This window comes from Cataglyphis hispanica, chromosome 10 (genome assembly GCF_021464435.1).
Source record: "Cataglyphis hispanica isolate Lineage 1 chromosome 10, ULB_Chis1_1.0, whole genome shotgun sequence".
Classification (NCBI taxonomy): domain Eukaryota; kingdom Metazoa; phylum Arthropoda; class Insecta; order Hymenoptera; family Formicidae; genus Cataglyphis; species Cataglyphis hispanica.
In genome coordinates, this window is record NC_065963.1 from 7,084,929 (window position 1) to 7,097,588 (window position 12,660).

The 12,660-nt window shown below is 36.6% G+C and overlaps 2 protein-coding genes across 6 annotated transcripts; one reads left to right on the top strand and one right to left on the bottom strand.

The window, feature by feature from the left end:
• Positions 1–162: 162 nt before the first annotated feature.
• On the top strand, positions 163–3,080 carry LOC126852354 (phosphatidylinositol N-acetylglucosaminyltransferase subunit A). 2 transcript variants are annotated; one of them, XM_050597092.1, is made up of 7 exons: positions 163–605; positions 755–911; positions 997–1,176; positions 1,240–1,474; positions 1,597–1,867; positions 2,024–2,384; positions 2,577–3,080. In XM_050597092.1, exons 1-7 carry the CDS (start codon positions 568–570, stop codon positions 2,646–2,648), a joined length of 1,314 nt encoding a protein of 437 aa, XP_050453049.1. In that variant the 5' UTR covers positions 163–567; the 3' UTR covers positions 2,649–3,080. The 2 variants fall into 2 exon arrangements, with proteins under 2 accessions (XP_050453049.1, XP_050453048.1); XM_050597091.1 differs by having other exon boundaries at positions 164–605; positions 1,570–1,867.
• On the bottom strand, positions 2,885–12,556 carry LOC126852315 (GRB10-interacting GYF protein 2). Of its 4 annotated transcripts, none has more exons than XM_050596994.1 (16): positions 12,396–12,556; positions 11,485–11,529; positions 11,178–11,394; positions 10,643–10,816; positions 10,211–10,412; positions 9,902–10,112; positions 8,840–9,827; positions 8,146–8,511; positions 7,753–8,064; positions 7,574–7,666; positions 7,268–7,509; positions 6,975–7,176; positions 6,697–6,897; positions 6,168–6,591; positions 5,874–6,103; positions 2,885–5,583 (listed from the first exon to the last, which is right to left on the bottom strand). In XM_050596994.1, exons 2-16 carry the CDS (start codon positions 11,514–11,516, stop codon positions 5,458–5,460), a joined length of 4,020 nt encoding a protein of 1,339 aa, XP_050452951.1. In that variant the 5' UTR covers positions 11,517–11,529; positions 12,396–12,556; the 3' UTR covers positions 2,885–5,457. The 4 variants fall into 4 exon arrangements, with proteins under 4 accessions (XP_050452951.1, XP_050452950.1, XP_050452949.1 ...); XM_050596993.1 differs by having other exon boundaries at positions 6,691–6,897; XM_050596992.1 differs by having other exon boundaries at positions 6,168–6,597; positions 12,396–12,555.
• Positions 12,557–12,660: the final 104 nt, after the last annotated feature.

Sequence of the window (12,660 nt, forward strand, 5' to 3'; positions counted from 1 at the left end):
AATCAGGACGAGAAGAATAAAGATTTCTTTGTTCTGATTGGTCAGTCAATCACTTCGAAACTTTTGTTTTGAAAGTGTCAAGCGGAACGTACTTTGAGAAAAGAACACTGATAGGGAAAATTGTATAAAAGGCACGTGTGCAATTAATTTAAATATTCTCAATTTTGCAATTGTCATTGTCAAGTTCCACGTACATACATACATTTGATGAATTTACAGTAAAGATATATAACATTGAAAACGATCCTGATTGTTTTCATAAAAATACTCTAAATAGTCGGAGAAAAATTCGGCGATTGGGTTGTTCCGTCTCACCTGACGCATCAAATCTCGCGCGAATTAAATTCGAGTGTTCCTTGTGTTGGGAGGGTTAGAATGCTTCTCGTTAAAAGCGTAATGCATTTCTTATTATTATCAGCAAATCTAATCGTAAACTAGATTAAAATGTATAGCATGATTCATTTGGTACACAAAGGTAAATCGACGGTAATTAGATAATATTAAATAGAGAGAGGGAGAGCTGTCAAGGAATTTGCAATCATCGGATTAAATCAGTATGAATCATGTATGAGTGTGAAGATGAGCAGTATAAAACATAAGATATGGTTCGTACATGATTTATATGTTATCTCTTTATTATATGTAATAATAAAATATATGCTACACTATAGTTATGTTGTATGTTATTTGTAAAAATACATCTTTAAAGTATCTCTTAGTATATAGCATCTAACATTTATTAATTTCTTTCCAGCATGGTCTCGGATTTCTTTTATCCAAATATGGGCGGCGTCGAGGAGCACATCTTCAATTTATCCCAATGTCTGCTGGAACACGGACACAAAGTAGTGATACTCACACATTCTTATGGGGACAGAGTAGGTGTGCGATACATGACAAATGGATTGAAAGTATGTACTATAATTTTCTTCAAATCATTCTATTAGTCATCCTTGTTTTAATCGATTGTATCTTTAACGTTCGCTTTTATTTAAGGTATATTATATCCCAGTTAAGGTTTTCTACAATCAGTGCGTTCTTCCGACGATGATATGCTCTCTCCCACTTATTAGATACATTTTTGTAAGAGAAGAAATACAAATAATACATGGACATTCCGCTTTTTCCGCTCTAGCGCATGAGGGAATGTTGATTGGTAGATTAATGGGACTGAAAGTAAGTTTTGGTGACTACACTAGTAGTGGCTTTTAGAGATAGCTACTAACGCTACGTTTGCAGACAGTTTTTACAGATCACTCGCTTTTTGGTTTTGCGGATGCGTCGGCTATTCTGACAAATAAATTTCTCGAGATATCGTTAGTCGATTGTGATCATTGCATATGTGTGTCTCATATTGGAAAAGAGAATACAGTATTAAGAGCCAAAGTGAAGAAGGAGAAAGTATCAGTTATTCCAAATGCCGTTGATACCGCGCTGTTTACACCTGACGTCAGTAAACGGAACAACGATTTTAGTAAGCTTAATAATTCGAAATTATGCATTACATTATATTTGTTATATTAGAAACGCATTGTTCTCTAATTACCATAATGTAACTGTTAATTTCAGTTACCATAGTAATAGTGTCGCGATTAGTGTATAGGAAAGGCGTCGATCTTCTAGCCCATATAATACCCGAGATTTGTTTACGTCATAAAAATGTACAATTTCTAATTGGCGGGGATGGGCCGAAGAGATGGCTCATAGAGGAAGTAAGGGAAAGAAATCTACTGCAGCACCGAGTCACCTTATTGGGCAGTCTAGAGCACTCCCAAGTCAAACATGTTTTAAACAAGGGTCACATCTTTCTCAATACAAGTTTAACAGAGGCTTATTGCATGGCTATTGTAGAGGCAGCTTCTTGCGGGTAAACATTCCAATTTCCTCTCTTGTTATGTAGTTCATAAAATTATTTATCATTTTTTTTAACTCCAAAATTTTTCTAATAAATAGTTTTCTCATCTTATTTTTTTCTATGCCAATAGAATTTTGCTAAACGAATATGATTAATATCGTGTTGTAGTTTGCAAGTAGTGTCAACGAAGGTCGGAGGAATTCCGGAAGTTCTACCACCGGATCTAATCTATCTCGTCGAGCCCACTGTGCCAGCGTTAATCGAAGGTTTAGAGATGGCTATAGCAGACTATAAAAGGGGCGACGTCAGATGTCCCTTGGAGATGCACAGGAGAATAGGCTTATATTACAATTGGTTCAACATCACGAAACGTACGGAGATAGTGTATAATTTGGTGAAACGCGAAGCTAAAAGAAATCTGGGACAGCAATTGGCAAGTCAGCTGCAAAGTGGTGTATTGGCCTATCTGCTTGTGGTATCCTTGTGCTATATAATATTACAAGTCCTGGAATTTTTCGTTCCTAGAAAGGTAAAATATTCGAGATTACATATATAACTTACGTGATACATTCATATTTTGCTAACTTATATACATTTTTCACTTTATTACTGATTTATATATTTCATTTTTGCTCTTTATATCGTCTTGTGTATATACAGTATTCAATGTATCTAAAGGATTCTTCTTCACATTTATAATAATAAATATTTAAATTTTCAGTACATCGATATTGCGCGGGACTACAACGAGATTCACGTTATGCCATCCAACGGGAAGAGAAAAAATGATTAACTCATCAGAAAAACGTGAAATGTAAACTTCTCAATGTGTTCAAGTATTTTATATCATCCTTATAGCTTAACTTTGGAAACATTCCAAAACTCACATTCTTCTCTGCAAAAATTATTGTTATATCGTGAAAAAGAACAATCATCGAATGTTGCATTTATTGATAAATTTTTAAAGAAATACAAATATATATATCTATGTAAAGATATTGTGTGCAAAATAATGATACGCAAAACATGGAGAAAGTACAAATATCGTGATTTACTTGTATGTAAAATTATTACAATTGACAGGACTGTTTATAACAATTTTATTTATTATATTTCCTGCTGCTTTTTGTAATCTCTGTGTATCATTCCAAAACAAATATAATAGAGCATGATGTTCAACATCCGATGTTAGTTTGTTTATGAAAATAATACTTTATCTGTTAAATATGTGGATTTCTTTTTTTATTATGATATATGTGACATCTCGTATGAATCAATGCATAACACTTATAACAATTTATAACGATATCCAACGTCGCTCGCACTCCGCATACACATATAGTTACATATGCTTAAGAAAGATATTTATTGCGTCATTAGCATTACAAAATATCGTCGTGTGTATTACGGATAGTTCGTGCTTACGTTTTAAAACAATTCGCGCTAATCTTTAAGCAGTTATTTGTAGCAATATGTGTCGAGTAGAAAGGTTAATTCGTGTTCGTGTTAATTCACCGATCGCGCGTTAATACAATCAATTTTTCGCGAGTATTTTTTTTTCCTTCCATAAAAAGCGATAAAGAAACTTTATCTCTTTCTCTTTCTTGAAAGAGCTGCGATTAGAAATCTGCTGTACTTTCGATCAATTAGCAATCATCTGCGCATACAGAGTATACAAGTGTATGAAATGTATATATTAGACTCTTGTAAGAAAAAAAAGAATTACATTCATACTTTTAAATAAAGTTTCAATATGTTTTATCGTATATTGAAATATTTTATGAAATCTGCGATTCATAATAAATTAAAATTTATATAAAACAATAAGAAAGTCAAATTAAAAATATTTATTTCAATTACGTTGTACGTTAAATACAATAATAGAATATTGATACAATATTATTTTTAATTATCGCTTTCGTCTGTTTGTTTAATTATCACCGGGCGTATACTCTGTACATTAATCTATTTATATATAAATCTTTCATGTGCAAGGATCTGTGATCTTCTCCTATTTTGTATGATCTTAGATAAGAGAAGATCAATGAACCTTAGTTAACAAGCATCATAATATTACGAGTGGTCAGATCTGTGTCACATTACATACTTATCCAATATCGCATCTATCGATGCATATTTGTCCATTTAAGATATAATGAAACGAATGTCCTTAAAAAGTGCTAAAAAGGTTCCCCTTTATGGATCTTTAACTACGACACTTACAAGAGAGTTATAAAATAAAGCTTTACAAAAAAGTACTTCGCCTCTCTGATCACGTGTTATGTATCATTTAAGTCTTCCTGTATAAGTTTTTCGAGTCCTTTCAAGTTTTTACTATTAGATCGATTACAAGAAGACTACAAAGAGTGAGATCCACACATGCAATTATCAGTGATGTTATAATTTCATCTATGCTGTCGAGAGTGTGTGGAATTAATAATATAAATATCGCCTTTAAATCGCTATTGTTCTGTTTCTACTGCGGAACCAAAAGTTTCTAATCAAGAGTGCTATGCTGAATTGCTAGTTTTATTTCATAATTATACTTCTAATATCAGGAAAGAGTATATTAAATCTTTCTTTCTCTCTCTCTGTCTCTCTTTCTCTTTCGCTGCTCATTCGTTGTTGCAAAGAGTAACGCGAGTCTCCGTTCTATCATTAATATCTGCGAATGCAACTACTATTGTGTGTACATGAAATTCTGTTTATCGTTATTATGATTGCGATATATTATGACAGCGAAAAAAGTGAAGGAAGAATAATTATTAAAAAATTATTAAAAAAGTGAAGGAAGATATTTTTGTGTGTTCGAGATGCATGGATTAAATCATTCGTAAAATCTGTTGTATAAATAATACAATGTGCACAAATCCTTTTTTCTTCTCGACGAATATATTTGCGACAAAGCGAAAAATCCATAGGATTTAGTGAGGACAAATACTGACGCACCGCATATATATTCAGTACTTGAGACGATGGTTTTCGCGAACTCACAACACGAGACATTCTAATACATGTGTGTGTTGGGTATCATCCATACATATATACATATATGATATATATATATATATATATATATATATATATATGTGTGTGTGTGTGTGTGTGTGTGTGTGTATTCTTTATCCCGTTGAACACCTTTACATACACATATTGCTATTGACTGCCACAGAGCTTATATTTATTCTTTCCCTTTTTCTTTTCTCGTCTTGGTTTAGGGATTTAAATGATGATGATGTAATGATGATGAAATGTTATAAAAGTTTCCAACTTTAATTGTCGCGCATACATACATAGGAAAAAGTAAGTCCGTCCTCTTTCTTTCTGAAATATTCATCTCTGAGTAATATGTACAATGGAGCTTTTTTCGTTTAATGTAATAAGAAAATAATGCCACGCTCAGCCACGGTCATTGACGATTGAAGGACGATCGAGTTCTTCCTTGGATTGTAAAGTTTTGTATGCTTCAAGAAGTTACCCGTGGTGAGTGATTCTTCTTAGCAGCACCAGTTTGGCATATACAATAAATAAATAACGAACCGTTCGCAATGTGTAAATCGAGAGCGTCGCATCATTTCCGCGAGGTAAATTGGCGAAACAGCTCAGACTCCTTCACCGTAATCGCGATCACCTACGTTGATACGATCAGGGGCCGCGGTCACGCTGAAGCCAAGGATTCTATTATCCACTTTGAACATCTTTCCCTTCTTTGGTTTCTTGGATTTTCCCTGAACAAAGAAGAAGGCATATATATATATATATATATATATATATATATATATATATATATATATATATATATCTGATAAATTTTGCTCAATTCAAGAAACAATTTGCACGATTCCATCCTTATATTTAGAATATTAACTTTTTCTTAAAACATAAATAATATAAAAAGTAATAATACTCTGTGAAAAAAATATCTACTTTAACAGATGAAATTAAATTTAAATAATATTTTAATATCATTATATACAGAAAGATACGATTGTCTGATATTAAAAAAAATAATGCATACCTTAACTTCTTGAAATTCTGCAGAGGCATTCGGATTAACGGCCGGTGCTGGCTTGCACAGATCATCCGCTTGGGCCTGAGGACGCTGCGCCGATCGCCATTTACTTCGCTTCTCTAAGAATTGCTTGGCAAATTCTGTACTCTGCTTGGTGTCGCCAAGATAAACACGAACGTACTCTTTCACTTCATAAGCCGATTCTATGTCTCGCAGGAATCCAACGAATGTAGGGACTGCGAATGCATGTGGTATAATAGAAAATCAATGTGAGTGATGAACTCGACAACTTATACTTACTGTCCACAGATGCCTGTATACCGCTCAACGCTTTATTACACCATTGCGTAAACTCATCGGTTTTGGCAGTGTTCTGTTCAAATAGTTTCTTCACTAATTCCTCCTCTCTCTTGTTTTTGCTCTTGGACGCCTTATTGTTATTATTTTGTTGTAGTTGTTGCTGCTGCTGCTGTTGCTGATTAAGAGTGCTAGATTTCGCAGTCGTAGTTTGTTTAACAACCGATTGCTTCACACTTGCGGATGACTTGACGGGTGCAGGATCATCCCAGAAACCACTATTACCAGCATTAATGGCCCACGCTTGACTGTTCGACGAACTCGAATTAGCCCAATTCAAGCATTGCGATGCCGTACCCCATATTCCGGCATTCTGCAGCATACTCGCCGATTCTTTTTGACCGGCCTTTTCCTGCCGTTCTCTTTCCTGTTGCTAGGAAAGGAATATTCCAATTTCTTATCGCACGATCTTTTTTACTGGGATAATATTTCACTGTCGATGGTGTACTTAGAAAGCAATAAGTACCTTTACCTTAGCGATGCGTTCCTGCTCCTCCTGCTGGATTTGCGCGAGACTCTTCACTTGGAGCGGTTTATTGGAAGCTGTAGCCTTTTCTGCCCATTTAAACTGCAATCGTTTGGACGAATCAATTGCTGATGCCTCCTGCGCCGCTTCTATTGCTTTTTGCTGCGCCAATTGTTGTTGCATTAATTGTTGAAGTCGTTGCTCTTCCTGTAAGATAATAAGACAATAAAGACATCAGTAGATGTGTATACATCACCTGCGTAACAAATATAAAATAAATTTACCGCTTTCTTCTCTCTTTCAAATCTTTGAATCTCAGCGAGCGAAGTGGTGTGAACAGCAGGAGCCATCGCACGTGGAGTCTGAGCCCACGGAGCTTTATTTCGTTCTTGAAGCTTGCGCAGTGCCTCAACTTCTCTTCGTCGTTGTTCCGAGCGACGCGCCTGTTCCTCTGCTTCCACTTGCCGCCGCATTTCCGCTTCTTTCCTGTAAAACTTACAAATGTAAGTTTCATTCAAATGTATTCGATTATTGTTCATTTAATTTGTTAGCTTTGCATAATTCCATATCGACACACCTAAGTCTTTCTTCTTCCTTCTGACGTCGCCTGATGAAGCGCTTCGCTCTGTCAAGCGTCTTCCGCTGTCGTTCGCGCTTTTTCTTTCTTTCCTCATCTTTTCGTTTCGCTTCTTCGACTTGTCTAGCTTGTTCCTCTTCCTTCTGCTTTCTCTTCTCCTCCTCTGCTTGACGCTGTAATTCTTCTTGTTTTTTTAACTCTTCTTTTTTTCTATCCTCTTGTAACTTAAGATTTTGTTCTTCCTAAAAAAAGAAAATAATAGATTAGATTTTCTATAACATTCAAAATGAAACAAAATCACGCTACCAGTATTTGCTGCTCGGTTTTCATATCTTTAGCATGTAGATCCCATAGAGAACCAGGTAATTGTCCAGGCGGCATTGCGGGAATGGGGCCAACCTAGAAGATGATATAATATTGAGAAATAAATAAGATTGAATCAAATCTTAAAAAAAAAAATTTGTATCCCTACAAAGTTTACGCACCTGCGCTAACCAATTCTGCGCATTAAACTGGGGAGCTATTTGCGGCGGAGGTTGTGGCCAGACAGTGTCCATATGGGGCGCCTGTGGAGGGCCATTCGTGTTGACATTGAGTTGACGTAACAAAGATTTTATTGGATTATCCTCTTGCGTTGGCGCGGGGGTCGAAGCGATATTTGGTTGCTGCATGGTAGGTATATTCTGTATACCGCCCATTTGTTGGATCAGTTGTTGTAATGGATCTACTGCAGCTGGATGGGGCGATGCAGTTGCATGCGGATTTGTCGCTAGATGTGCTTCGGGTTGCGTTTTCACCTGCATGAAGAATATGCATCTATAATATCATGCTTGTGTATCATATTTGTGTAAAACTGATATCAAATTAACCTAGATTACCTGCTGCATCTGAGTGAAAAGTTGCATGACAGGATTAGCCGTCTGAGACGCGAGATGAGGCACAAACGGGTTTGTCGGAGCTATCGGAACTTCCGGAATCTCTTGCATTCCGTCCTGTATAACGTATTGTAGAATCAGTTGATTCTGCTCCACTGGACTTAGGGTCGTCCAATGCTCCGATTGAGATAGTTTCGCTATCGCTGATGTTCTCATTTGCCTGAGCAGCATCTGCTGATTGTGCATCATCTGCATTTGCTGATACGTCATCAATAATAACGGATCCTCTATTCCTGTCTTCGGTAGAGCACTGGCACCCAGCCCCGCTGGTATAGTAGTAGGAACAGGTGAAATCACTTGTTCTGATAACTAAATAAATTAATAAAAATAAAAATTTATTCAATATTATCAAAGAATATATATCTAACAACAATTATGAAAGAAATTGAATGCAAGATAAAAATATGTAATTTTATTTTTGAGATCTTTAAATATTCCTTTACATCGCAACTTTGAATATAGATGACTATAAATAACATTAATTTTCCTTTTACTCCTTTTTTTTTAAATTATTCAATTCAAAGCTATTTATACTACCCATTCAAGTCCTTGATTAATAAAATAATTAAATAAAAATATAATATAAAAATTTAAAAAGAATGCACAAAGTATTGTAAAAATAAATATAATAATCTACCTTCAAAGGGGGTATTGGTGGACCAGGCGTAAAGGGTACTCTTCCGCATATTTTAATCAGATCACCAAGCGTGGTGTACCTTTCATCACAGGTTCTTCTCACCAATAATCCTGTAGTGAAGTAACCGGCTTTGCACCACTCGGCCATTTCGCTAGCTAAAAACGGTCCCTGAACTTCACCTTGCGGATCACGGTAAAACCATTTTTCCTGATTTCCCGTGGCGGAAACCGCGGAAGATTGATTACTGCCGATTGCAGATGGGACACCGGTAGCGATCGTCTTCTCTTTGTGGCTCTCCTCATCCGCCATTAATTTGGCTACTAATGCATCGGCCTCTTCTTTCATTCTATCAAAGTCGTCCTCCGGTCTCTGCCTGATGCTAGTAGCAGTTCCCGGATTATGCACGAGCTTCGACTGCTCCAAAATTGTTTGAACCTGTCGATTGGTCGGAGTAACAGTTATTTGCGGCTCTTTTTTAATCTCCTGCGTCTGCATGTTCTCTTTATCTTTATGAACTCCACTCGGAGGTTCACCAGGTTTCTCGCTAGTCTCGACTTTATTCGCGGATCCGATAATATTTTTCTTCTGTAAAAGATCCGAAGATGTCGTTAAGATCTTCGCAGGAATGCTCTCAGTCGTAGGTGCAACTGAAGATTTGACGGAGGGCGAGTTACAGTTCTTTTCTTTTTCTATAGAATTATCCTTATCCTCGACTGAATCCAATGGTTTCGATCGTTCCTTATTTAATGTGGTACCGACTGTATTATTCGTATGGCGATTCAACGATTGGACAGAACCCGTTCCGAAAGTCAATGTCTTGTTATTAGATTTTACTATGTTAGAAGCACTGCCTTCCGAGACACGTCGAGTTCTGCCTTGTTGGGAAGCACCCGCCACACCGTCTTCATCGTCATCCGAATACATTCCACCATGGAACGCACCGGAAGCATCAAAACTGCCGCCGCTTTCGCTCGGATTTTCCGTTGCCCTGAAATATCAAGTTTAAAATAAAAATAAAGAGATATGTACACAAACACCATGATAATAGAATTTAATATTAACCACTCGGGTAGATTGTCGTGATTATCATGATGATTCGATTCCCAAGCGCGAGCGGTACGAGGTGGATGATGAACCGAGTCGTGGGAGGGTCTGTGGTTTCCTCGATGTTCCCATCTTCCCGGTCCACTACTTCTGCTTTCCTCCCCATCACCGTCATTTCGATCTAGCCTATCCCGATCTATACTGCCACCCTCGCGCCAACTACTTCTTCCTAAAATAAATATTACATCGTTTTATTACATAAGAATATATATATAAAATAATACAAAAGCTCTTCTTAAATGTACGAAGCGATGCGTGCATATTTACCCCACTTGCGCCAACCGTCGTCATCCTCTCCTCCTCCGCGATGACGTCTCCAATTATTTTCCATAAGCGAGCTACCACTAGTCCCACGACTTAGTTCTTTTCTTGGACTTGTCGAGCCGTTCCATTCTCCTGGATCTGAAGCACCGTTTCTTTCTGGCCAACCACGTTCGCTTTGAGATCTATCGAATGGCCTATTTCTTCCCTATAAATAAAATTTTTGAGCTTCCTCCATGCTATGTAGGTTTGCTAATTTTTTATATCTAATTAAAATTTTCTAATCAACAAGTATGTATATTATTTTTTATTTTTGTAAAATAACATTGGAAAAAAGCTACAAATATAAAAATAATATTAAATAAAGAAATATATATATATATATATATATATATATATATATATCGAACAAAAAATCATCTTAAAAAAAAAATGTACCTGGAATGATTGGCCCTCGATTCGTATCCCATCACCGGAATCGTCACCAAAACCAACCCCGCGTGAATAATGAGATGGATATAAGCCTCCTCTTCCAATCCTACCACGTCCACGATCCACGCTGCTGCCTCTCCCACGGTTACCAATATTAGTTATTCCTCCATTCCACATACGCTAAAAAATTTGTATTTAAGCATTATATTATAAAAAGAAAGAGAATTTTTTTTTCAAATAAATTTATTCTTATTTTTTACAATTTTAAAATAATAATACAAAAGAAGATAGCCCTGGATACAACAAACATTATGTAAAGCTGCTTTAAAGGATAAAACTATTTCTTCCAAATAATATTGATAAAAGCAACAAGAAACATATTTGTGCAAGAAAACATGAAAAATAGAATACATATATATCTATTGAAAAAAAAACTGTCATTAATACTTCTCATTGATACTTTTATTACATTTTTTGTGAACTCAAATATTAAAATATTAAAATATTGTGATATTAGTATATGGTATGTATGTTTAATTACTGTTTCATCCTCTGTCATCTGTACAAGAGCCAATGGAAGTTGAGTCTTCTCTACATACAATGCTGGAAAAGTTGTTAAGAGCTCTGGAGGTTTATAATTGCGATCAAAAAGAGCCAACATCTCCTCTCGACCATATCTATGCTCTGCCAATTGGTACCGAGGTGTACTCAATGATGTGGTTCCTCCACCACCTCCACTACTACCACCAGAGCGCAACCTGTACACAAGATATAAATATAAATCACATTACTATAAACACAAATACAAATGACGACTTAACTTTTCATTGGCAATACAAGTTACATACCATTCTGGACCAAATTTCATGGAATCCGTCATGATGTATTATCTTCTACAAAAAAGAATAACAAATAAGACTATTAAATTGTAATAAAGCATATCTAGCCACAAATATATTGTTCTATGAAATTAAGTATTATAAAAAGGCATCTTACAAAAATATCAAATATGCAAGGTTCTGTTGCGTAACATAAGACTTCAAGATGTTTTTTTTTTCGATCGAACGCTATCCGGTGTATCATGAATTTATATAAATCTTTGTAAGGTCAGATCGATTCTAACAGAACACGAAAAATAAGATCGGAATAATGCGATTTTCTTCGATGAATCGAAGGTAGATAAAGAAGATTCGCCGTCCATCGCGGAGGACTTTGTCATCTGTTACATCCAAATACACGCGATGCAGAATGACATAAAGAGACAGCTGTAATAATCTCGCGTAATCAAGGCATACCGTATCAACGCGTACCTGTTGCTCGACGGGATATCGCGATCGGCGGACGCAGACTTTGATAGAAAGACAGATAAAAGAGCGATATGACTTCAAAGAGTAAAGAAAGTTCTGTAGAGTGACACAAAGTACAGCAGCGCGCGGAGCTCGTCAATTATGCGCGACTTTGGAAGATTCTCGGAGATCCTCGCAACGATGGGATACGTCTCGAGGAAAGCGTGTCGCGAGACAACATGTGACCTCCTTATAATTGTGACACGTTTTTCGCAGACGCAGGCGAGCGAGAGCGATTTCCACGATCCAAGGTGGCAACATTAACCCAACTTTTTTTGGCTGTGCGAACATCAGGGAAGATCGATGTGCGCGGTGAACCGCAATCGGGACAAAGTCACGGAATAAAAACAATCGGGATCTCGGACGGCCGCGGATGGGCACGATAGCGACGTTTGGGTCTTCGGGAGAGATACCTTAGCTGAGCTTCGAAATCACTGAGAATAGCGATACAGCACACCAATATGGCTGAATTTTTTTTTTGGAATGGAGCGCATGCGAGAGTTTCGCGTGGTGGTGACACGTTTGCAAGGGAGGCGCGAAAAATCACTAGATCAATGACGTAAAAACATAAGTGGTTGCATGCGCATAATGGCAGCAGCGACCAATCAACTTTTGGTTGACCTAATTGGTCAATAAAAAAAATTCCAAGTACCAATCACTATGATAATAGATAATTGC

Excerpts from the sequence above, each read along its gene's own strand:
- LOC126852354 (XM_050597091.1), top strand. The coding sequence starts at position 568 with ATGAGTGTGAAGATGAGCAGTATAAAACATAAGATATG. Across the intron at positions 1,177-1,239 it reads GTAGATTAATGGGACTGAAA|ACAGTTTTTACAGATCACTC; the intron begins GTAAGTTTTGGT and ends CTACGTTTGCAG. Across the intron at positions 1,868-2,023 it reads GTAGAGGCAGCTTCTTGCGG|TTTGCAAGTAGTGTCAACGA; the intron begins GTAAACATTCCA and ends ATCGTGTTGTAG.
- LOC126852315 (XM_050596991.1), bottom strand. The coding sequence starts at position 11,516 with ATGACGGATTCCATGAAATTTGGTCCAGAATG. Across the intron at positions 10,817-11,177 it reads AGATGACAGAGGATGAAACA|CGTATGTGGAATGGAGGAAT; the intron begins GTAATTAAACAT and ends CAAATTTTTTAG. Across the intron at positions 7,667-7,752 it reads CGCAGAATTGGTTAGCGCAG|GTTGGCCCCATTCCCGCAAT; the intron begins GTGCGTAAACTT and ends ATCATCTTCTAG.